This window comes from Lindgomyces ingoldianus (assembly GCF_010093535.1).
Source record: "Lindgomyces ingoldianus strain ATCC 200398 unplaced genomic scaffold BDR25scaffold_7, whole genome shotgun sequence".
Taxonomy (NCBI): Eukaryota; Fungi; Ascomycota; class Dothideomycetes; order Pleosporales; family Lindgomycetaceae; genus Lindgomyces; species Lindgomyces ingoldianus.
The window spans coordinates 555,065-578,840 of record NW_022985168.1 but is presented as its reverse complement, the minus strand read 5'-3'; the positions used below and the strand labels follow the sequence as shown (position 1 = coordinate 578,840).

The 23,776-nt window shown below is 47.6% G+C and overlaps 7 protein-coding genes across 7 annotated transcripts; 2 read left to right on the top strand and 5 right to left on the bottom strand.

Moving 5' to 3' along the window:
- Window positions 1-5,327: 5,327 nt before the first annotated feature.
- Window positions 5,328-7,350, bottom strand: BDR25DRAFT_351686 (uncharacterized protein; the record flags this gene model as incomplete). The annotated part of the gene is made up of 13 exons (XM_033694896.1): window positions 5,328-5,536; window positions 5,569-5,677; window positions 5,721-5,799; window positions 5,843-5,914; window positions 5,962-6,065; window positions 6,096-6,167; window positions 6,219-6,427; window positions 6,491-6,618; window positions 6,663-6,808; window positions 6,841-6,882; window positions 6,945-7,070; window positions 7,109-7,237; window positions 7,297-7,350. The coding sequence occupies 13 exons, from the start codon at window positions 7,348-7,350 to the stop codon at window positions 5,328-5,330; spliced, it is 1,479 nt and encodes a 492-aa protein (XP_033550997.1).
- Window positions 7,351-8,207: 857 nt separating this feature from the next.
- On the bottom strand, window positions 8,208-9,320 carry BDR25DRAFT_311542 (uncharacterized protein; the record flags this gene model as incomplete). Its single annotated transcript, XM_033691246.1, has 5 exons — window positions 8,208-8,278; window positions 8,414-8,486; window positions 8,567-8,875; window positions 9,050-9,172; window positions 9,207-9,320. 5 exons carry the CDS (start codon window positions 9,318-9,320, stop codon window positions 8,208-8,210), a joined length of 690 nt encoding a protein of 229 aa, XP_033550996.1.
- A 1,206-nt stretch (window positions 9,321-10,526) lies between these two features.
- Window positions 10,527-12,049, bottom strand: BDR25DRAFT_280920 (PLP-dependent transferase; the record flags this gene model as incomplete). Its single annotated transcript, XM_033687854.1, has 2 exons — window positions 10,527-11,932; window positions 11,980-12,049. 2 exons carry the CDS (start codon window positions 12,047-12,049, stop codon window positions 10,527-10,529), a joined length of 1,476 nt encoding a protein of 491 aa, XP_033550995.1.
- Window positions 12,050-16,698: 4,649 nt separating this feature from the next.
- Window positions 16,699-17,965, top strand: BDR25DRAFT_351684 (uncharacterized protein; the record flags this gene model as incomplete). Its single annotated transcript, XM_033694895.1, has 10 exons — window positions 16,699-16,703; window positions 16,777-16,979; window positions 17,037-17,091; window positions 17,122-17,187; window positions 17,224-17,329; window positions 17,384-17,499; window positions 17,537-17,581; window positions 17,644-17,773; window positions 17,824-17,882; window positions 17,917-17,965. The coding sequence occupies 10 exons, from the start codon at window positions 16,699-16,701 to the stop codon at window positions 17,963-17,965; spliced, it is 834 nt and encodes a 277-aa protein (XP_033550994.1).
- A 1,112-nt stretch (window positions 17,966-19,077) lies between these two features.
- Window positions 19,078-20,126, bottom strand: BDR25DRAFT_332322 (uncharacterized protein; the record flags this gene model as incomplete). Its single annotated transcript, XM_033692740.1, has 1 exon — window positions 19,078-20,126. Exon 1 carries the CDS (start codon window positions 20,086-20,088, stop codon window positions 19,078-19,080), a length of 1,011 nt encoding a protein of 336 aa, XP_033550993.1. The 5' UTR covers window positions 20,089-20,126.
- A 457-nt stretch (window positions 20,127-20,583) lies between these two features.
- On the bottom strand, window positions 20,584-21,696 carry BDR25DRAFT_255811 (derlin-1.1). The gene is made up of 3 exons (XM_033686378.1): window positions 21,440-21,696; window positions 20,999-21,380; window positions 20,584-20,945 (listed from the first exon to the last, which is right to left on the bottom strand). The coding sequence occupies exons 1-3, from the start codon at window positions 21,629-21,631 to the stop codon at window positions 20,755-20,757; spliced, it is 765 nt and encodes a 254-aa protein (XP_033550992.1). The 5' UTR covers window positions 21,632-21,696; the 3' UTR covers window positions 20,584-20,754.
- Window positions 21,697-21,898: 202 nt separating this feature from the next.
- On the top strand, window positions 21,899-23,159 carry BDR25DRAFT_280910 (histone-fold-containing protein). Its single transcript, XM_033687853.1, has 3 exons — window positions 21,899-22,359; window positions 22,420-22,544; window positions 22,616-23,159. Exons 1-3 carry the CDS (start codon window positions 22,224-22,226, stop codon window positions 22,838-22,840), a joined length of 486 nt encoding a protein of 161 aa, XP_033550991.1. The 5' UTR covers window positions 21,899-22,223; the 3' UTR covers window positions 22,841-23,159.
- Window positions 23,160-23,776: the final 617 nt, after the last annotated feature.

Genomic DNA, 23,776 nt, shown 5'->3' with positions numbered 1-23,776 from the left:
AAAATTATCTTCTCGATCTCTCTTAGAGAGGGGGGAGGTAATTGGGGAATTCGAGAGGAAGGATTGTTGATCTCAACGTAAGTGTAATTAGACAAAAGATTCTTTATTTGTAATATGATGCGAAAATTCTCCTCTTTCTAATATTTAATAGATATTCAGGCACTATATTAATGTTACCCTAGAGAAGGCAGTAGTTCAACTTTCCCAGACAAACTCGCAATGCAAGTCAAGGCGCCTTTCGTCGTCCACTGCAATTTCTAGCCTCCACGAATGCATCCAGGTAGCCTTCTATCTGAGCTTTTCTCCTACGTTCTCAATTGGATGAGCGTCTGCAAGTGCTCCAAGAATCATTACACTTGAATCACGAGCCTTTATAACACCTCAATGTAGCTTTCAGCGCTAACTTTGCTTCTTCTATTTTGTTGATTGGCCAATTAACTGCAAGGGTTCTCATTTCTGCATAAGAGCCTACCTTAATTGTGCTTTATCTAGGTGCCTTCCTTCTGCATGGTAGTCTCTAGCCCGTAAGACTATTCTTGCCAAGCTAGCCCTACCTTAACCGGAGCTTTTGCCTCCGCTGCGTTCTTTGATTGAGTGGGTTCCCGCAAAATTTCAGCCTGATGTTGCCTTTTACTTAGCATCATCGCTTGAGGAATGCAAACTCGTAGAATATAAAGAGGACGATTTTAATGTCGATGTCGATGCGTGCAAGGGGAAATGGATCTGTATTTCATTGTAGTACTGCCAGACTTGGAGCTCTAGAAACGTATTCTGACGTTAGGTTGGTTTCGTCTGGCCACCGCCGAGGTGTGGCCCCTCATTTCCCGACTGTTTAATAATACTAGAAATTGTGGTGAATTCTCCAATAATTATAGTAGTTTAAAAGAAAAGTCCCCTGGCCGCTCGAGCCAAAAAAAAAAGGCGTCAAGGAATGTATACGAATCCCCACATTAATCAACAAACCAGCCGAAGAGGCATCGTACGTAGATCAAGATAGTTGAAACGAGCACTGAAGTTCTTAGCACTCGCGACCAACGAGGTCTTCCAAAAGCTAGAAGCATTCTTGGTCTAATGACCTGGACTTTTGCCTTCTTACGTACGATGTTGACTCTGAGAGCAGGATATATTAAAGACTTGAATGCACTTGGTAAAATGAACAAATATGTAGAGCGAGCGATATATAACCAAGATTTCAGTCAAGAACAGTTCTCAAGACGCGAAATCGGTTAGTGAGAACCCTGGCCCAAGGCTAGATCTCATTCTTCCCCTGTCAAAATTTGTTACCCACATCACCTGTCTACTAGGCTAGATATTGCAGTGCAGAGGGTGCTGGGGGGTGCTGGGGGATGCTGGGAGATCCTGAGGGATCCTGGAAGATATTCTTTATGGTGAGGTGCCATAGCTCGGAACTTGACTCGGAATCTTTGACCGGCCCACGAATGAGCTTGGGATGTGCAAGGCTATGAGGTTATCAGTCATCGCTCAGGCTAGAGATTGCAGTGCTTTACAAATCTGGCGAAGAACTGAGGCTTAGAATCGCAGGGACTGCGCCGCGGCGGGGCGACCGGGGGCCGAAACCTGCACTGCAATCTCTAGCGCTCTCGACGATTTCAACGGTGCTTGTGCTTATATGTATCGCGACTGCCCTCGAGGCTCCATATCAATACAACACTCTTCTGCTGCACCGCCAACCAGGCGTAGGTTAACAAGCCTCAATCTTTTCTTCTCCCATCTCTCCCAAGTTTGGTCCTCCAAATCACGCCAAGCCATACTGCATTTCAGTCTCACCCTCCAAAACACCAGCCTAGAGTTACAATACTCTTGCTGACGCTGTCACTCCCCCGACCCAAGCGATTGCCTGACGGAGTAGGAATTGCATTGCAAAATTGGGTACCCCCATGCCAGTCGCAATATCCAGATTGTTTCATAGTAAAATATCTTGGAATTACCCTGAATATAGAATACTAAAGTGGACTTAAAAGTAAGATTATCGCGAGCATTAGTAAATTGTAGTTATGTAGGTAGTAGCTGAGCTTGTGTTGGCAAGAAAGTGCAGTGGGAAGATGAGAATTTCGTGTTTCACCGCCCCAATCCACACGCCACCAGTCCCCCTTCACTCACGTGAACCTACACCGCTGTGGCTCAGTCGGCACAGGTCTGCTACCGGCAGTCATAATTTAGCCTTGTCAATAGCCTGCTCACCGGTGTTCTCGTATGACATCTTCCACAACATTGGTACAGAAGAGAACGTCAAATCCAAAGCACATTACGGTGGTGAGCATAAACTGGAGCCGCTAATGCCGAGGTCGGATTTGGAAAGTGGAGTACATGATTGCATCATTCGTAAAACTTTGGAAGCTGAGGTCGAGGTTGGTGGGCAAGACCATATCCCCCAACACCGAAAACCCAGGCAATGTATATTTCACGTTTCATAATTCTTGTGCAGTACAACCGATGAATCTCTTTGCGTAATATGAGGACTTTCACCGAACCTAGGTAGCTCCTTAGTCACCATGCATAATTGAGCATCCTCGCTCGATGCGGTTTTGCAATGAACCAAAAAGATTGAGGAGCCCATAGAAAAAAAAATACTTACTTGGGTTCAGCCTTGCCAAGTGTCATCTCACCGGTTTTTGAGCCTCACTCTGTATGCACTAAAGTGCCTCTTCAGAAATTGTCAGGTTTTAGCGATGGGGCCCAAAACCCGCACACGCCGGGTCCACGAAGTGGGACTCCATGCAGCTTCGCAGCCTCCAGGGCTCAAGCGAGCCTTGTCCTTGTCGTTGGCATAGGGCGCGCCGTTCTACAAGAATAGCCGACCTCCACTCACCTTCTTGTCTCATCCCTCATATCTAATAGTACGCTAGTCCACTGAGGGCTTGCTAATAGTAGTAAACCGCGGTATACCGTATTAATAGAAATATAGAGAGTGTACGTTACTAATAGTATAGACTTACGTGTAGAAAGTAATACTAATATACCGTGGCTATATAAGCATATATCATCTTCTTGAGTTCAAACTCTTGGAGTTCGTTTCGTCTGAGCACTTTCCGAGGCTATGCTGGTAATTCAACGTTTGCGCACTACTGCTGTACTTCCAGTTCAAATCTTACGGCTGCTGAAAACTGTCCATGCTCCTAATATCACCGCCAACGCGATAGCGAACGGCAGCTATTCCTTCTTGACAATGTATGTGCCAAATATGAGCAGGCCGGCAGGTATACAGACGCCATTTACGCTGCGGCGCCAGAAGGCTTGCCATGTTCAAACTCGTTTGTGTGGTTGTGCGGAAGTTTGGTCAGTAGAACTTGTCTGATAATCACTGGAAGGTGGCTCTTAAGCTCAGAGGTTGGTGCAAAAAAGGCGTTGAAAGTTCCAAACTCTGCCACAATATGTGATTGAAGTTTGTGACCAGATCTTATGTTCTCTTCCGAGCTCTGCGTCGCCGTGAGGTAGCCGTTAGCGTAAGGAAAGTTTCCGACAAGCGGCAGGGCTTCCCCAGAGAATCAAAGCGCAAAATTCCGCCTTGGGTGCCCAAAAAAATTGTTGAGGGCTCTTCCGCAGCAAACGTTCAGGGACCAGCAGACAGCCCGCGGCTCTCGTCCGCCAAATCCGTAAATCGATCCAGTTCCAGCAGATAGGTCTTCTTGCCTCTACCTTCACGTTCAAACCCTTCGTAATCGGTCCAATTCTGCGCCACGCTGGTTCTCTCGCATGAGCTGAGTAGGGGTCATAGGGTAGACGAGTCAACAAGGTATTGAGATCCAAACAAGGTGAATTGAACCAGTGTATTGTAAGGTCTAAGGAGCGAGAGAGAGCTCTGGGCTGACTATATAATGTACGAAAAAGGAGCTAGTCCTAATGAGTGAATAGCGCAGTACATAGGTATAGTATCGCGTGAGACACATGCGACAGGTTCGACGGTCAGTTTGCGCTGGCGCCTGTTATATCTTGCACTAGTCGTAGGGGAAGGGCCGCGGTGAGGGTCGGAAGCATTGCTGCGAAATTGGACGACCTCGACGGATCTGTCCGTGGCTTTGCGACGGAAACTGTGCTTCGATCACCTATGACGAAATAGGAGTTCGGCCCGGAGGATCTACCTCCTACAAAAACCCTCACCGAATGGGACCGCGAGATTTTAAGCAGGAGAGATGAAGGTTATCATCTTTTGACTCAGGAGGAGCTTTAGGAGATAATTAGTATCTATTTTGAAGCTAAATCCATATAAGGCTACGTATCAAGGTATCTAATGGGACTTGATTAGCAAACATTGAGCTCAAGAAGTTGATCCGCTTACCATACTCTCTACGCCCATACCTCTTCTAGTCGCATCGCATAAAGCAAGAATACGGCAGCATCACAAACTTCCTTCTAAAAGAACGGTTGAAATATAACCTCTACCCTCGTTAGATCCCTCCGCCAACCCACATTTTGTCATTACGAACAAAATCCCCTTCGCCCACCATAACGACTACAAGGTTCTGCGTAACAATTGGCCCTACAGTTTAGGGAAGAACATAACACATATCTGTGTCTGGCTGAAAGGCCGGTTGTCTGTCAACAAAGGTACCAAGATCTAACGCTCGAAGGATGCTTGCTGCGTTCATGCAGAGCGCTTTCGCAAAAAAAGTTGGGTTTGGAAGGAAAGGATCAAGTGCTGTGGTTTAAGGACTAGATCGGCTCGCAGAGCGTTCGAGGGCTCGAGCATTTCCACGTCTTGATCAGGGATGTCGATGAGAAGGCATTGGCAGCAGTTCTTGATTCTAGTGATGGTGCCAGTATCTGAAGAGAATAGAGCAGCACAATCGAAGTCCTGATACCATGGATACTAGAATTCGGGCGGCGTCTTCAGTTAGAATATCGATTGCGACTATCACCTCTATCTTTTGTGGCTAGCTGCTTGATTTTCAAGGTGTGCTGCCTTCTGTTCGTCTCTATCACTGTCGATGAATCCATGGAATTTTAAGAAGTTCGGCCGAAGTAATTAGGCCAGTACATTAGAGAAGTCTTCCTCGACGACATAGTAGCCCTCGCTATCCTCACCCTGTTTGACCCACCTTGGACCAAGCCTACCTTCCAGCAGATTTAAGCCGCCATCTAAGTTTTTCAGTAATCCTTCCTTTATTTTTTCATTCGAGACCAGGGCATACTGCAATTTCTCAAGCAACACGCTCTGCAGGAAAATGGGAACGTGAAAGATATCTAGACTATACTCCTCCAATGCTTTCCAGGCTATTGAAAGGTCACCAGCGGTGAAAATATGTCAGACAAACCATATGTCTTTATGCTCTTTAACAGTGATTGTCGCCGCGCCGACAGCCACGGTTTCAGAAGCCCCAGTAGCACGCAGGGCACTTGCCTTCCACCTTTCCCACTCTCTCCATAACGAATTGTTTGCTCCGAGTTTGGGCAGCCAAGCCACCCAAGAACGCATATGCTGTCAAATTTTGCAATCCACGAACGATTCTAAATCGTAACTCGGCCCAGGAATTGGACTTTTGAATCCGAAAAAGGCCTGCATGAGCTCGTCTCTTTTCTAACGACCGTTACGCAGTTCTCAAAACTCACGGCGCCCAAGACTGAAATTCGCAATAATACCCTCATCTGCTTGGTGGACAGGCAAGTCCTCGGGTACTGAAGCCTGTACTCTCGTACGAATGCGCCCATCAATCTCGTGCTGCGTCCACGACCCGCGAACAATACTCTGGCTTGAGGAATACACCGTCAACTAGCACCCCTCTTTGCTGGAACGGTTGCATGAGTGTAGTAATCAGGGCAGCAATGCTACGGTCTGACGTTCTTGTTGCAGTCGGTAGAATGCAACGTACAACTGATGGGACACGCCAGCAAGCTTGTTGGCACTTCGTTCTCAATGCAGAGCAGCAGCAGCGACGCGGATGACGTCTTTTGATGTCTAGAATTTCAAGAGAGGAGAGGGAGTGAAGAAAGCTACTAGAACACGGATAGTCAAGTTTCCTTTTGAGGTCAGAATCTATCGTACTGAGTGTGGTACATGAGAGGTCTACCTTCTTGAAGATACCGCGAAGCTCGCTCATACATGCGACCTATATTCCCCCCCGGCATTTTCACAATACCGGAAGCCAACCGAAGCCCATAAACCTCGGGTCCGCTCTCTGCATGCCTCTGCAGTACCTCCACGCTTCATCCTTGCGCAGATCTTAGAGCAGGATCCTAATATGCTCATTTCCTTAGGAGACATCTACAATAAGGTAGCGCTCGCGAGGAAGGAGAGACTCCAGGACCTTTCTCCTATCGAGTACTTGGTTATGGAGTGTCAGGAGAGCGATGACTGGGCGCTCTAGTACCGTACTGATGAAGGAGGCCATATAAACTTCCTCTTCTACGCTACAAACGAAGTAATCAGGCTCGCACACCTCTATCCCGACATCATCTTCATCAATGTGACCTACCGAACGAACCGCTATAATATGCCTCTTATCCACGCCACGGCGGTGACTTTATTCTGCACTACTACGAGCATGGCTATGTGCTTCGTCATAAGTGAACATGAGCGCATGTATCGATGGGTTGTAGACGCATTTAAAGAGCTCGTTATAGGTGACAGCAATATTCAGGTGTTCCTCTCCGATGATGAGACTTCCTCAAGAATGCGCTTAAAGCGCTATACCCTAGAGTGACACAGCTGTTTTGTGTTTGGTACATTAACAAGAACGTTGGAGAGGCTATCCCGAAGAAGCGGATTAGGCCCCTCATAATTAGGATCATCTATTAAAGGAAGACTAAAAGACGCATGATAAGAAGCAGAAGGAGCGCCATACGGAGTTTCCTGGGGGTTGGAGGCAGGTGAGTAAATAAAACTTCAATAGCTGCAGGAAATGCTGCAGCGGAAGTCTCCCTCTCCTTGACTCTGATCGCTCATAACATAGAGTTGCTTGACAACTAGCTTCATAGCTTTCGGGTACAACCTCTTTATTCAGTTGAAGGTTAAGGAATGACCACCTCGTCGCTTTCAGCTTATAAGCAGGTCTATCACCAGATGTAGCAAGCTTCATGAGGTTGCAATTGCGCCAGACTTTGATCATAACATTCTACTTGTCCTTAAGATCAAGGAGGTCGTGGCGGTTACCCTGTCAGTAGCACTTAGCGCTGTAGTAGCCGGCTTCTCCTTCCGAGGTTGCAATATACTCAAAGTGACGATGTTTTGAAGTCCACGGGTACTTGTTCGTATGAAGATACGCGAGCAATGCTGATTGGTCTGAATGCTTCCCTTTAAGGTCTTGGTAACACTTATTAGTTTTATTAGTTCGCAGCTACTCCGAGACGGATTATTAGTTTATCCGAGGGGGTGGTACGAATATCACGAGCCATTAGAAAATAAGGTGTTAATTTTTCAGGCTATAAATTATTTACGTTTCCACGCTCTAGAGCTCTAAAATTACATTTCTAAATTTTAATTATCTGAAAAACCTTTATAATTGCATTGATTATAATAGCTTATAACTATATATATAAAGCTATCTTATTGTAAAGTTATCCTCTCAGTATTTCCCATATCAAATCACTAATAAATATGACTAGATCCTCTTAGACTCCTCTTGAAGAAAGTGGAAGGTGCACGGCCCACTAAGAGCTAATTAGCTTAGAAGATGGGTTTTGCATGGCGTTACGCCATGCTTATGCACCTTGCTACTTTAGTGCTGGGTCAGAGAACCTTGCGGGTAGAATTTCAGCTCCGAGAGGCACGTGGCGGGTAGAGCGTGGGGGTACAATCCCTTTCGTCTCTGTGTCCAGGGCGCACATTAACGATAGGGCTCCCAAAACAAGGACTCATCTAAATGTAGAGGCTTGAATAGTTGCCTAGTTCTAGTCACATTATGGATGCATGTCTATCCTCGGAGACCTGGGCTTCTTAGCTCTTATGAGAAATCCTCCTCGGAGATCTAAGCTCTCGGGAGATCTGAGCTCTCGGGAGAAATAAGCTTTTAGAAGATCTGGGCTCTTAGGAGATCACTCCCATAAAATCTAAGCTCTTATACAATCTCTCTCATGAGATTCGAGCCCCCAGAAGCCTGCTCCTTCGGGGAGCTGGCAAAATGCTAGGCGCTACTGACTGCTTGGCAATTCGTGCATTTCAAGATACATTTTGCTTAACGAGGGCATAGTTTAAAATGGGTTTGCTGTTGCCTTAGAAGCCGTGCGGACTCATTATCATCTCTGCGTACTCGTTATCGTCTCTGCGTACTCGTTATCTCTGCATACTCGTTAAGCTCGTCTACCTCCTCCTCCGGCAAGTCACCTATACGCTTGTGTAGGCCGGCGAGCGTCTGCATACACACAGCTTTTTCTGCGCCTTCCAACCCTTCCACTTGAGCTCTGACACCGTTGGGCATGATTGAGAATGAATTCGCTCGTTCATATTAGATTCACTCACCGTTCACAAAAGCATCTTGGTATGAATCCACGCCACGCAAACATCGAGGATCACGGCAGTATGACAGGACACGCTAGATTTTCCGTAGCTGAAGCCTGTGGTACACATTGGTCAGTGTCACCCCGGATAATGGAAGGGCTTGCGGTCATGCACCCCGTCCTTCGTCAGACTGCGGCTGGGCTGCTCCCGCTGAGGCATAACTTCGCGTCGCATGATCTGCTTTTGCTGAGGACTTTGCGGCATTTGATGGCCCTCCGCCTGACTGTGGCTATCAGCCCGTGGACCTTCCTGGCTCCCGAGACTCATACGTCCAATCAGCGATAGTGTTACCTCTTCCAAAAGTGCCGGTATGACGGCCGTGACGCCATCCGGATGCCCGTACAATGAATGCTGACTAGGACCTAGTTTGCATGAGGGCACACCACGAATTAGCGTATTAGGGCAGAATTGTACCCGATTATTCTAAGTACTCGTAGCGCTGAAAGTATATATTATATTCATACGTCGTCTCGACAGTATAAAAGGGAAGCTCTGTAGCGGCTGTAGGTAATTGTACCCAGAAATCCTAGAAAGGAAACTGTAGTATATAATTAGGGTGGGGATTTGTGACATCACAGCAAAGAATTGTCTACCGACCGTCCGGAGTTTCGGCTGCATTCGCATGAATTTGTCCCGCTCCGTCGCCCGCTTGCTGCCCTCGATTATACCAACGCAAGGACTAAGCAACATTCGCATGGATTCTACGCCGCTCTGCCAGTGCTGCACAGAAATAGAGCTTCGTGGTGACCCTGACCCGTGAAGAGGCAAGCCACGCCATCATGCGCTGCTCAGAGTCGCCCCTTGTCAAAAAGGTGATTGACGTAGTGTCCGGCCACATTCTGTGTATTCTAGGGTAATCGAGCACCATAGTGCGGGGAAATGGTCAGCTAGACCAGCACATGAGCAGCCTCAAGTAATGCTTTAATCAATACGGAATCCTGCCCTTTGAGGAGGCAGTGATTCGCACGGTTCCTCCTGAATGCTACTGTTCCCGCCTACTTACCACTTCCTTACTGAACCCGTCAACTCCTTTCAACAGCCAGCTGTTGAGGGCAGTAATGTCTTACTACGGCTCCATCCGTGATGCTAACGCTCCAATTTTAAGCTCGATACTCCTTATAGATTCCGTGGCATTCGCTCAGTCTAAGAAGAACCGTTATTCGTTAAAGCGCGTTACCGTCTAAGCACTCTACACCTGTACGCTGCGTCGCCTTATTTGAGGCTATCGCTTAGCTTAGATTACCGATAGAGCGGGTATATGGTATTCCTTTGCTAAGGGGGCCGCCGTTGAGTCGCTCGTAAGGACTAAGGAATTCACCAGCGTTGGCTAGCAGTGTTATCTGGTTAAGTCCGACATTAAAGCTCCTCTACTCCGTAGTTGTGAAGGGTCTGGGAGGGGTAGAAGGCTGTAAGAAGTTATTAGTGCTGCTAGATCATAAGTAGAAGGTCTAGGTTAATGATGAGAGCAAATACAGTGCCTATAGAGTCCCCCCATCGTACTGCCTGTTGTTGTATGCGGTTAGTGCTGATAAAAACGGGCAATAAGGTTTGCAGGACGTAGCGAGTGCAGAGAATAACTAATAAATAGGGAGCATAATTCCATCTAATCGAAGACTATGGCCCCATCCAGATTGTTAGATGCCAAGAAAGAACTCAGTAATCGCGACCAGATGTTGAGCAACTTCAATTAAGCTGGGGAAATGATTTAATAGTAAAGCAAAGAGCCTTTTCGATGAATCACTCTGCATCATCGACAAGCAATAAATGTTTCATCCGATCAACAGGTACGATGGGTGAGAGTACAGACAAGCCTCAGTATCCGGTCACCGGGTGTGGAACATAGCAGGGGATATGTAGTTCAGGAATTTCTATGCTTTTAGAGTTGTCCTTGATTCTAACTAGAGATTTTAACTAATGAAATCTCCCCTGGTAATGTTCTACATTCCACATGGTCCTTGCAGTAATCGACATTAGAGCAGAAACAAATGCTGTATGACGGGACACAACACACACCAGCCTCCATTCGAATTACTACATGGAGCTCCTCTAGCATTCCTGGTTCCACAACACGCAACTACGCCTTCAAATCACAGCTCTCCGCTTGACTACTACTACCCCCAACTCCCTTCTCCCCTACCCCCTCACCCCCAGAGTCAACAAATTCCTCCCTCAGAAATTGTATGAACATTTCAATATCATCGACTGTACTCATCGCTCCGAAACTAATCCTCACCATGCCCATTGGCACCCCAGCCCTCACATCCGCCTCCTGACCACACCGAAACCCTTCCGCGAACGCCCTCTTAATTTCTACAGACCCTAGACCAAGCGTTTGTGCCATGCCCCCTGGGTTACACAGACTACCTGTTCGTATATGGATATCCTTCGTCTTGGCTAGCTTTTGTACCGTGGAACTGCTGATCCAACTTCCATCGCTGTGGAGGAGATTCATGGCAATACTTGCACCTTGAGTTATTTGATCCCCATAAGTCGAACGTTCACCTTTGTAAATCTGACAGACGGGTCTTCCATTTTCATACCTCAGCCCTTCTAGTATGCTGTATGCATACTTCGCAAGAAACCCAGTATGCGTCGAGATCTTGTCCAATCCGCCAAACAATCTCTCGTGCACATCGATCGCACATCCCAACGCAATGATACTACGTATCGCCAATGTACCATCTTCCATTCTTTCGTGCAACGAGTTCTCCTTTCTCACAAACCACTGCTCCGGGGAAACCGTCACCATTTCCGTGGTCCCACCTCCAAAATATTTGCGTTGCTCGAAGACATGCGCTGAGGCTTTCCGCACGATGAGACACCCTAGGTCTGGAAACCCGAATATTTTGTAGAAACTCAGGACGGTAAAATCAGGACTTGTGGTATGGTCGCTAAGGTCTAAGGGAGAGGTGGATACAAGTGCGGCGGCATCGAGAAGGGTGTAAGCGTTCTGGTGACTGGAGTTGCGGAGCTTGGAAGGCCACGTCAGGGGAAGCCGACGGCCGTTCATATTTGATTGAGCGGGATAAGCGAAGAGGGATGGATTTGTATGACTCTTCTTAGTTTTAAACAAGGATAACAACGAACACCTGCGCCGTCGGTTCATCCACATTTCTACTTCTGTGTCAGACGCAAAGCACTGACTCCGAGAGGCCAGCTCCCTGCCCCCCACAAGGCTTGTATGCGAGTCACGGTGGTAGCGATAGGAGAACCCCGATTTATATCCTGCGAACGCTTCTAGGACAAGCTTAATTGCCGCGGTGGCATTGGCGGTGAATATGATGTCGAAGTGCTCGGGGTCTGCTCTGAAGAGTTTTAGTGCCCTAATTCGGACGTCCTGGATGCGTTGAGAGGTATTCAGCGCAGATGTAGATGTTGAATGGGGGTTTCCGAGGACCTGAGACATCATTTCCCTAGAGAATGCATCGATGAGCGACTTTGAGTACAAAGAGGTACCAGCATGATCAAGATACGTAATTCCTGCTTGATATAAGCATGTGTCTGTTAGAAGCCAATACTGTAGCTACCCTTGAGCATCGGATATTCGTCATCTCGGAGTAGTGATATCTTTTCATTGTACGCGAGCCTCTCTTGCATGACACCGGAAAAGCCGGCCGGGGTGGTAGTGGTGGCTAGAGTCATTGCGGTTTGGGTTGCGGAGTTGGGGATTGCGTAGAGAATTTAAACCGGGTTACTGCTCGAGTAGTCTTCTGGATGACAATGAATGAGATCAAGTGATACCCTCAAGAGGTCTAAGCAACTAATCTTAGGAAGGTAGGCCGGGGTTATAAATGGCAGACACGCCAGCCAGCAGAAAGGATAAAAGAAAGGACGGCGCAGCCAGGAGGATTTTGGAAACACAGGAAGAGAGCTTCAACAGCCATTGACATTGACGAGGAGTGAACGAGGCAGAGGTTATTAGTTTCTATGACTACTGCGTCTTACTACCCAGCGTGGAACATGACAGAAGGTAAATATCGGACATGTATTTGAACGACTTTCTCCTTGATTCCAACAAATAGTTTAACAGATCAACTCCGCCCTAGCCTTGTTCCGTAACATGCGATACCAAGCTGTATGATAAGAAGCGAACACCCACCCACTCCATCAATTGAGGCAGAGCTTGCTTACGCACTAACGATTTGCATACGTCCGCCACTAGTAGCTTGAGACAGAAGGCCATCCTGGTACCCGGATCGGTGAGCTCAAATGATTACTGGGCCGATGGTGCCTGCGAAACGCCTTTCGAAAACGGATCGAGACGAACCGTCGCTATGGCTTGTCCGATTGGTAGGTGCCCGCGCTTACATTGCTCAAGATGTGAAGCCACTGGCAGCCTCTATTTGCCGGCAAATGGGTTGAAGTTCTGCCAAGCCACATTTCTCCAGCTCAGCTCCATACCTTCACTCCATTCAGCCCCAAAGTAGTAATCACGATCACGTGACTACTGTTGAGCTAACCGATAGGTCAAGATTTTGCCTGCTTCTGCCCAGAATAGGCGGGGATCGGCTGATATCCGCCTAAAAGGTATGAGTCCTTCGCCTCTCTACCCAAGCATCGATAATACCACGCCACTAAGCTGCAGGACGCCCATGTGCTGTCTATCCAACACGCTCGGATCAGGACGTGCATGACTACCACAACGATGTGTTGTCCAATACGCCAGATCGGTAATCTGCTGCACAACCACCACTGTTACTTCGTTCTCTTAAATGATCAGCTCTCTTATCTTCTCCTCCAGATTTTCCGACGCTTTGATTTGTCGCGTCTTAGTTTCTCGCTCTCTTAAATTTCCGTCACCTTTCGCTTATTGTTCCCTCCTCTTAGAGCCGATAATTTCTAGGCGACAATTCATGTGTGGCTTTATTTGGTCCACAGAATACGTATTCTTGATGTGCTGGAACTCCGGCGTGGCCGATCCTATTACTTGTTCTCTTGTTTTATCTGGTAGACATGAGTTTTGGCACTGAATCTTTCCAGACCTGTCGCTGATTGGCCATTACGAACACTTCTCGGGCAAGGACTTGAGTTTCTTCTTCGGCGGTGAAGAAAATTCGGTCGAAAGGATCAGGACCTGAGGAACTTCAGGCGCAAGTCCGAAAGAATGCTCGGCGTTCAGGCCGATTATGGAATCAACGACTCAATGATAGGTTGCCTACTCCATTCTAGAAAATTATAACGCTCTGAAATGTCTCTCGAACACCGTCCTCAGTCTCCGCACCAAACTTGTCCATAGTGCTGTGAATACAGCAGGCACTAACCAAGAATGGAATTTGTTGGAGCCCTCATTCTGCTCCCCGTCAGATAGTATGGTTTACTGCAGGCTCATCGGAGTCGGCGGCCCTACAAGAAGGAATGCTTTGACTCCAACACAAACTGGGTGGTTTCCTAGTCCAAGCCATCCTTTCTCGGTTAAAAACAGCCTTCGCCCATGCATCACGCTTGCACCATCTTCCAGATGTCGTTGGCATAAGCGTCGGCTGGGAAGGCTTGTGCGAGTTTGAATAGGACCGAGAAGTACTAAGGGGGCCTTTGCTGATATATTTAGGGAAAGAAAAAGAAATGTTGTCAGCACTGACACGTCGAGCAGAATTCCAATTCTAGCAGCAATCTACGGAGAGAGTTCTCTGCCATGCATCGTTCTAATTAAATCCTCGGCAATATGAATCACCCAGAAGGTACTTAGAGAGCACTAAGGTTCTCCAATCTTCTAGAGTAGCGTTAAAAGCATTGTCGTCCATCGCTTTTCCTTCCCCAGCCACGGCCTTGTAGGATATCTGAAGAAACCTGAAAATATACTTCCGGAGCGGACTGGTTACAATCTAGTCGCTCGGTAGCCGGGATCGAAAAGCCAGGGCAACTGGTAAACTCGATCCAGGTCAACGGATACACACCGCCCGGAGATGTCAAGTCATAGCACCAAAGGTAGAGCTTGCTTGCCTTGAGAATCACTCGGCGCTCAAAACTTGTAGTCACAATGAAACTTTCAGTGAATTTTCTGATGGCGTATCAAAGCGCGGTAGTGCTTCTTTTCAGAGGAGATACAGCAACGCATTAGTGCTCTAAGAATAACCTTCTTAGATATAATTAAGGCTATAGGTAATATAGTAACAGTAATATATTAATAATGTGCTATAAGCAGATAAAGTAGAGAAGTAATTTGTTATAGATGTAAGTATGTAGTTAAATCAAGCTAAATAGATCTTTAAAGTAATATCTAGGTTTATTACTATAACCTTCCAGGGGCACAAGCTATAAGATGAGTTATGCATTATAGACTAAAGGTCAAAAGGGCTATATAATTTATATAGTATTAATAGATGCTAAGCCCAAGGTTGATTGGGCAGCCCATTGTAGAGACTTTCGGGTTACACGATCATATCCACTTGAGTAGGTTTTGTCTCACCATCACAGCAGAGTTTTTATTATTCCCGACATTCTAAAACCCTTTCTTAAATACCCTTGCTCCCTGTTGTTCTTTTGCCTGGCCCCTCTAATCTTTCGCTGGACGTTCTAATCACTCCATCGCTCAATCATCGCCTCCAGCGGGCTGGTCTTCTGTATTGACTAATGGCCGATAGAAAGAATGCAGTGGTGCAAGCAGGAGACGGTGTGTGTTTTAGAATTGTCCAAATAGTCTCTTTACTAACATATCCGGTTCCAAGAAATGCGATTGAATAGCGGAGCTCCCAGCTTTAATCACCCTTTTGAAACTGAGATGATAATTACCAATTCCTCGAACCTTGCCTTCGCAATGAAAGCGTGTCCAAAAATCAACAGGCAACCACTAAGAAAATCATTGGTGCATTGTGTTCGTGATCTAGTATCCTACAGTTCCCTAATTATGTTAGTTGCTCTGCCTAGCAATAATTCCTAACCTTGGTAGGCTCCGGTTAGAAAATTGCAGGGTGTTCATGTTTTCTGAATCTATGAAATATAATATATTGGGCGAAATAAAAGACCAGAGGCTCGTTTGAAACATGAAGTCTATCGACGCACAAGTGACGGGTGATGATTCTTTAGGGTAAAGGCTGATATCCAATCAATACATAGGCTAGAAGCTAACTATATGTTTGCCCCATGAGGGTGATTAGCCACGGATATAGTCGTAGTACAAGCTTTCTTAATTTCTAAAGTAGATAGGAAATCACGTGATATATTACTCTAAGGGAAGCATGGTGGTCAAATATTAGCCTCCCATAGAGGTGTATCAACCTAGTTCGTGATTGATTGTGTATGTTTGATCCTTACAAGTGTCCCTTCCCCTGCGTGATAAGTACTCACCCTGTGTGAACTTTGATTCAGTTGTGAATGAGTTGCATGCTAGCTTGAATTGTTCGGACACCGAGAGAATATCTTGCCAAATGCGCAGGAACAATTGGTTAGTGGGAACCGAGCACTCGCATCTTCGCGGAAATCCATGTGCTAATTTCGTAGGATGGGAGGTGTCGGACTCGCAATCACGTGGGGGGGCTTGGAAGCCGCGTCGAACCACCTGCTGATTGAATTTGGCTTACCTAGATATGTACGTTGCTTAGTCTTATCTTTCATTTTTGAGTGTATTTTAGATATAACTTTACTTCACGCTTAAAAACTTCAATAGAGGCTGCAACTTGCAATTGCATTCCCCGTATTTCCCAGTGACGGTATATTCAAGCCTTAATATTAGGAGCAAATTCACGTAGAGGTTGTATTAGTTTTTTGTTCTTGAAGTGGGATGCCTACCACATCCTAAGTCAGTCAAGTCAACTAGGTTTTAACCTTAGATACAGCCTACAAGAAATATGCAAAGGGCTAGGGAGGCTGGAATGAATATCAACTGAATTTTGCCTAGATATTCGCCCTCATTGCCGTCTTCCACGATGCTGCGAACGACAGGACTGTCCCCTTTATTTCCCATCTGGGAGATACAGACATCTTTGCTTGGTTTTGGTTTAGTTGTTTAAAGAGTCGAGATCTCTTTACAGGAGAGGGAAATACACGCTTGTCATTTGAATAGGCCCATGCGAAGTCAAGGTCCTCGGTTCGATGCAACTCATCCGAAAACTGTGTTGCTGCGGGCGAAATTAGGTGTTTGCATTAGTGAATGTAATCGCCCCTGCCACGGAACTTGCAGATAATGTCAACGATTTATTCTAGCGTGCCCGTATCATATCGCGCCATACATTTGCGGCGATTTTCACAGGACGGAGGGTTGAATAGCTGAAATTCATCTTGGTACGGTTAATAAAGAGATACAAGATAGTATGTTGTCCGAGACAACTTACTTTTGACAGAGAGGTAGGTGGAGTACTTATCCAAGCTCAGGACAGCGATCGTTTCAGTGAGAAAATGATCGTTCAATCTTGTACCCCTCGATCTAAAAGTCAAGCTATGTGGGCTGCGGCATTTAAATTACATTGCCATCTATCGAGGAGATGGATGGAGTTCTCGAGAGGCATGGTGCAAGCCCAACCAAAACTCCTTGATATAGTTGAGCATACACTTTCATATAGACTAGAACTTCCACTTCGTAAAACGAACGCAGGTAAATGACAAACGTGGGCCTAGTTTCTGACTGTTATACGCTGCCCATCGATGTAAGATATACTGCAGCAGATTTCGCGGCTTATTCATATCTTGAGGCCTGTGTTAGAGATGTGGGAAAAACCCCATTGGATCATGTCCAGCAGTTCGTGTATGCAAAGGACCTTTGAAGTACAAGAGTCGCTCTTTCCTATCTGGCTTGCATGCTGGTGTTGTACTTTGACACCTCTGTCGAGTTGTTCAAGGTATCATTCCATTGCGCTTGGCTTAGGGCTACCTAGCCGCGGGCGCCGCGGGAACCGGGAAACTTGGAATACTGGGAATCCGATAGCATCACTCTTGGGTCCACTTGTTGCCTAAATCTGTTTCCGGAACTATGCGCACAATCTTGGAGTCGAGTGAAAGGCTATTATTGCTATTACGCCAGGGATGGATCTATCGAAGCGACTTGTGCTTCCTCTGCCACTTAGAATGGTTTCGAACTTCGATAAATCGCATACTTGCAAGAAGGGGCTATCTCCGTACATCTGGTTCTATTCTCTTTTGCAACCCTGACAGTTCTGGTTTGTCTCTATACCCGCGTATGAATGAAAAAGTGTCTTCGTTTGAACGATTCTAAGTCTTATTCCTCATCCGCCAATCATGGAATCTAATGGCAATAGCAGGTTTTGTCGTCTCTGCATGGGTAATTCTATTGCATTCCTGCGAAGAGATTCACACGGTCAAGTGCTGACTTGTCACTACGAAGAGATTATGAGCAAACTTTTCGGGATGGTTTATGGCAGGTACGGCATCGTACATATTACACTAACCCTTATACCGTTATACGAGCATTTGTTCAACAGCTCTTTCTAAAGGCTCTGGCCAACATCCCTGGGACCTACCACTATCGAAGTTCGTTGAGGTACGTCCACAACAGCCGCTGCCCCAATCTCCAGTGAACTAACAAATTCACAGTTCAGTTTCATTATACAATCATGCTACTAGCCTGTCGCCCTAGTCACTAAACTCGCACTCCTAATTTGTTATGACAAAATCTGCATCTAGCACGGCCTAGCTAGCAAACTTGGCATCTGCTTCGCCATATTCGCCACCATGGTCTTCTGCATCGTTATCTTCTTCTGCTCCTCTTCTGCTACAATCCAGTCACTCAAGTGTATTACCCCCCGCTACCCGGGCACTGCATATCATTGAAGCGCTGCCATGGGCAATTGGGGTGTTTAGTAGTGCTAGCGACTTCTATACGCTTTCGCTTCCCGTACTTTTTATTTGGGCTTTGACGATGAAGCGGAACCACAAATTGCGTCTGTAGATAATTTTTATTGTCGGGATTATTGCAAGTTGCATGAATGGATTTAAATGTTGGGCCCATGCTAAAATTATGGCAGTACATACACAGCAAGTACAATGCGGCTTATACGGATGAAAAAATATATCAAAAATGTGGATCAATCATACTCCTTTCCAAAGTATAGCTGCTTAGTGTATGAACCAGCATCAACACGCCTCTTTTCCTTCCTTAGAACAAAACCCTAGTATCCACACCCTGCATTTCTCGACTCTTCAAATCCAGGCTCACTAGACTGACTGGTTAAGAAACTGCGGTTGCTGGGGAGCTCCTTGGGTTTAATGGGCTTCATTAGGAGCTGAAATTGTAATAAAACCTCTCCGTACGGAGTAAATTGGAGTGAATATAAAACTTTTGCTAGAAGATTATAGTCAGAATTCAGTTTGTAGGATAAATGTGTTGACTACTGGGAAGTATTTGAGATGGAAGAAGAGCAGTGTTTGATGTATTGGATGGATAACCTGGGCAATGAAATGTAAGTGGGTGACATGGGTAAAGAAGTGAAAGAATTGCTTGCCCCTTTAGAACTACAATTTATATTTTGACATAGCCCTTGGGGTAGGGTTGCACATAACCGAGTGAGATATCACAGCAACGTTTTCGTCGCGGTGCTATTTGGATGGTTCGTTCTACAAGGAAGAATTGATCAAATACTCTACTGGCTCTGCTCTCAAGGTGAATTCAACTACGAGATTGATGCCAGTCTCTTTTCAGACCTCCAGCACATATGCCTACAATATCAACCCCCCTTTCAATGGCTATGTCCCTCCGGTCCACAGTTCCACCCAAAGGCAGCCCTTGCTCTCCTCGCCATCTTAATCCTCTCCTCATCCCTAGGCGCGATCCTCACAGCCTCAACCACTTCAGCTCCTCTTGGCTTCCTCGCAACACTCAACCCAACCTGTCCCGTCGCAATCAAGTTCAACCAAGCCGCCAGCCTATATCCCGCCTTCGCGATCTGCAATTCAATCACCGGAATCGCTTTATCATAATACGCGCCATCGAGAGCCTGATTCCGCACCGCCTCTGCACCATTTGGAAGCACAGTTGAGCACACATAGGCATTCGCATCTTTCGCCCAGACCATACTCGAGGCCTTCGCATCTGCGCCGTTGATCCCAGATAACCAACCCGCCGCTTGACTAGCATAACTCCCAGATTTGATCTCAGCAGTGAGATTAGTAGCCCAATTCTTCGCATCCGTGAGCGAATACCCGCCGATCAATTTCTCGGGCATATTCGAGTCCCAAATATGATGAAGATTCGTGGCCGTTCCTGAGAATGTCACGGAAATGGTATTGCCGCCGACTTCTAGTGCTTCGTCGTGCAGCGGCTGGTGGATATCGCCGATGAAATGGACTATCCATTTCAGTGCCTTTTGCTTTTCTGTGGCGCTTATGTTCGAGGTTTTCACTCGGGTGGTGTAGTTGGCGATGGCGGAGACGACACAACCTTCAGCGGGACAATCGCGGTCGTAGTCCACAGAACAAGAAGAAGGTGGGTTGTCATTGGCGTCGATGTAGTGGTAGGGCGCGGAAAAGGCGCCTTCAGTTGTGTAGCGGTAAGAATCTGCCCAGGTTGCTACGCTCGCCAGATACGAAGTTGAGGTGTCGGCGAGAATGTTTTGCGCCCAGGTTGCTGTTGAAGCTGAGACGAAGTTCTGTGCGATGAATGCTACCGTGTCGTGGCCCAGTGTCCCCCATGCTGAGGTACACGGGAGAAAGGGTAACAGGGAAAGGAGAAGCACTTTTGGAATAGCCATTGTGAATTGACTAGGAACAGAAAGTGTAAATTGAGTCGAGGTGAGGTAAAGGAGAAAGACGTGAAGGATTGTAAACCTAGAGCCCATCCATTTATACACGCTTCTTCGTACCCTGCCCTAGTCTGCCCATCTCTAGTCATTTGTCTCTCGTCCAACGATGCGCGGTCAGGTCCGCCGACGATCCTCACGACAATCTAGAAGTTCCTCAATTGACCATGTCGACCCGGCAGGTGGCTAACCGCATTAGGAAGGCGCTTGACCTGTTTCCGGGGTACCTGCCAAGTTTAGGGACAGCATGCAAGTAATGATTGGTTAAGCGGCTCGTCAAGCTTTGGATCAGGATGCAAGGGCGGAAACCACTAATGGGCCCGAGGCGAGGTATGATAGGGAATAAGGTGGAGGGATTGGCAAACGTGTGTAGTTGAATGGAGATTTGGGGAGGAGGGAATAGGGACGCGTCACAGCAACGAAATTCAAGCTGGAAATATTGGTAAACGGGAGTACGAGCACATGCAGTCCCTGCTCTGATGCTGCCATTGCTTTACACAGAAAGTCTAATGTCCCAAAATGTGCGCCCACCTGAATGCTACCTTTTCCAACGCCGGTACAGAAGGGTATCTTGATATGTTGAGTTGTCGCTTAACTCTATGGTGAATGTAATCCTGCCTACTGAGCTGCGACTTCCGGGCCGATGGTGTCGGCGTGCTCTCCTGCTTGGTCTGGGACGCCGTCATCATCTGCTGGCTCCTCCATGGGTCCGGGCCGTCTTTCGAAAAGCCTGAGCCACCACGCAGGAGGATCGAGTGGACTATGGCCGCCGTGCAGGGGCGGATAGACATCGTTGAAGAAGTACCAGACTATTTGCTCGTCAGTCAAACCGCAAGCCTAACAGGGAAGGTGCGGCGCTTACTGTGGCCCACGACGATCCCGCACATCTCATCCTTCGGCACAGTGCCGTGCATGATCAGGGAAAAGCACAACAGAACCCATGGTAGATACGGTGCTCGAAATACGACAAGTCCAAGGAAGCTCAACATTGTGTCTGGGTTCTTCCGACTCCAGATGTAGATGAGGGTGCTGGAGAGGGCTGTGCCGAGGAAAGCCATAGACAGCATGGGCGCCATGCAGAGGAGGAGGGTGGATGCAAAGGTGAGGAGCCATGAGAAGTGAGCGGGGGAGCGACCGGAGGATTCTTCGAGTAGGCGCGAATAGCGTTGGAGGAAGAAGATGTGGTAGAGGAGGTCGAGATTGAGGGGGCCGAAGTAGAAGAATGTGGTAATGAGGCGCCAGTACTGCACGATGGTCAGGAAATCTATCCCAGAGCGTAGATGGAGATATTAGGAGGGTGTACCTGGCTGCGATAGAAGACTGTCCGGAAGCTGTAAAACAGCTGAAAGGGGGTGATGATGCGACACTGGACGAGGACACTGGCACTCAAAGCAGCGGTCATCCACCATCGCGTGCATACGGGCATCTCGAAGAACCATTGTTCTAGGGGAAATTGACCCATCATGCCGTCGCCGCCAGCCAGCACGTTCGCCATGTTGACGGGAAAGGATAGCGGATGTGCCTTGGATAAAGAGAGGCAGTGAAGCAGCAGTCGCACACGAGTGACAGTGAAGGTACCCGTGGGCCGCTCATCTGGCTACGTAACAAGTCCGGTCCGGTCGCGGGCCGATTAACACACGCCAAGCCCTCCTTATCTAATCAGTCTCCGCTCTTGGCGCTTCCGCCCAGTTGAGCACGTGCTCAGCCCAACTCCCAGCCACATTCCAGCCACCCTAATTTGTGAAGCCGCAAACCACCGCGCCGCTTTCACAGCTCTCTCTCGATGAACCTGCCTTTCACTCCCATGCGCAATTGCACTGCACTCTTACACGATATCTCAAAAATTCTTCGGTTGTTCGACAACCGTTGACGAGGGCATTATTTGCTCACGCTGCGACGAAGCAAACGCATCTTGGCACTCCCGTACATTCCGTGTAGACCAGAACGCGCGCGATCCCCAGCCACCCCATCAAGGACACTTATACCGCGTTTGCGGGCGCAAGCCGAGCCGTCCCACCACTGAAACAGGTTTCTTCAATCCCATTGAGTGCTAGACTCGAGGAATCGCACTTCTACAATTCTGCAATATGCCACCAAAGGGTCAGATCGTGCCAGCGAGGAAGAACGTTGCGCGACCGACGCGCGGAAGGGGAGGTGGAACGGGACGAGGTGGAGGAGTTGCGCGCGGACGAAGGAGCTCAGGAGTGCCCCCCCCGAGCAAGGGTATGTTCAATTCCTCTGCGCAAGTTGTTTGCGAAATTGGGATCCTGACGAGACCTGCAGCTGGAGATCCAACACGCTACCCAGCTAAGAAACGCTTCAAGCCCGGCACCGTGGCCTTGCGCGAGATCCGGAAATACCAAAAGGGGACTGAGCTGTTGTTGCGAAAGTTGCCATTTGCGCGAGTGGTGGGTGCAATTGTTCTCCGTTTCTTTTCTCGGCGCATTGATGTGAAGCTAATTCTGCGCTTTCCCTATAGGTCAAAGAAATAGCGAATAGGTACAACTGGGATGAGCAGACAGGAAACAGCCTTCGCTGGCAAAGTGGCGCCATTCAAGCTCTCCAGGAGGCAACTGAGGCCTATCTTGTCAGCCTCTTCACCGATGCCAACCTCTGCGCCATTCACGCCAAACGCGTCACTATTCAGCAGAAGGATATACAGTTAGCGAGAAGGTTGCGTGCTGCCTGGGGCAATCCCGTCTGAGAGCATGTTGCAGTTCTTATGGCTCTTTCTTCAATTCCTCTCAGGAGGTGATCTTAATGGGAGGAGTGGCGCGAACAACTTCTAGTGCATGTCGCAGTTCATTTAGGAGAGCGATCCAAGCGTGAGGATCCATGATATCCACCTGGCGCAGCTTGAATGGTTGATTGGGATTGGCTTCCGGCGGCGTTCCAAGGCTCATCGGGGTTCAATTGGTCTTGACTATTATTGAGCGTTGCGGTCCTGGATTCCGGGTTTCTTTTCAGATGTCATATCAAATCTGTGTATTACTGAGACGCATTTTGGCAGTCAAAATGAAAACATGATAATTCAGCGATCAAAGTACCTTGTCGCGATTGGACATAACACAGAGCTCTGTCGATATGGAAGAAACGCGCCAAGGACTCATTCTTTTGGTAATGCTTCTGAGCCACTCTTTCCTCCAGCTTTACTTGAACAACAACTCCTGAGCATCCTTTCTCCTGCCCTTCATTCTCGTTAGTAATTAAGGCCAATACCTTTCTTAACTTGTTTCATTGGAATAAATGAACGCCCTGCATTAATCTCTCGACGAACTACGATCACTGATCGCTTGCATCACTTTATTTTCCAGGGGGAACACACAGGGATAAATCCTGCTCAGAACCATGTGGGGTGCCGAATTCCACCTGGGGGACCCCACATGAGCTGCACCAGTTTCCTCCCCCCCTTGAGGATACGACGGTGATTCGCGCATGCCGTGAGCGACCTCCCAATCAGCCAGATGAAGAAGGATGCAAACCTGGGCGATTTGACCAGTCCTTCCGTTCTCGAGTCCAAGACTTGTGTGATGCGGTCTCGGGATCCCGACAACCATGAAGTGTTCTTGGCTGTGAACGACACACCAGCTTCAGATTGACACAAACGGATAGGATCATTCATTTGCTTACACCGGGAATG

Bases quoted from the DNA above. Each gene is read 5' to 3' on its own strand.
- BDR25DRAFT_280910 (XM_033687853.1), top strand. From the start codon at position 22,224: ATGCCACCAAAGGGTCAGATCGTGCCAGCGAGGAAGAACGTTGCGCGA. The intron at 22,360-22,419 runs GTATGTTCAATT...CGAGACCTGCAG, and splicing joins AGTGCCCCCCCCGAGCAAGG to CTGGAGATCCAACACGCTAC. The intron at 22,545-22,615 runs GTGGGTGCAATT...CTTTCCCTATAG, and splicing joins AGTTGCCATTTGCGCGAGTG to GTCAAAGAAATAGCGAATAG.
- BDR25DRAFT_255811 (XM_033686378.1), bottom strand. From the start codon at position 21,631: ATGGCGAACGTGCTGGCTGGCGGCGACGGCATGATGGGTCAATTTCCC. The intron at 21,381-21,439 runs GTACACCCTCCT...ACCATCGTGCAG, and splicing joins CAGTCTTCTATCGCAGCCAG to TACTGGCGCCTCATTACCAC. The intron at 20,946-20,998 runs GTAAGCGCCGCA...ACGAGCAAATAG, and splicing joins CGGGATCGTCGTGGGCCACA to TCTGGTACTTCTTCAACGAT.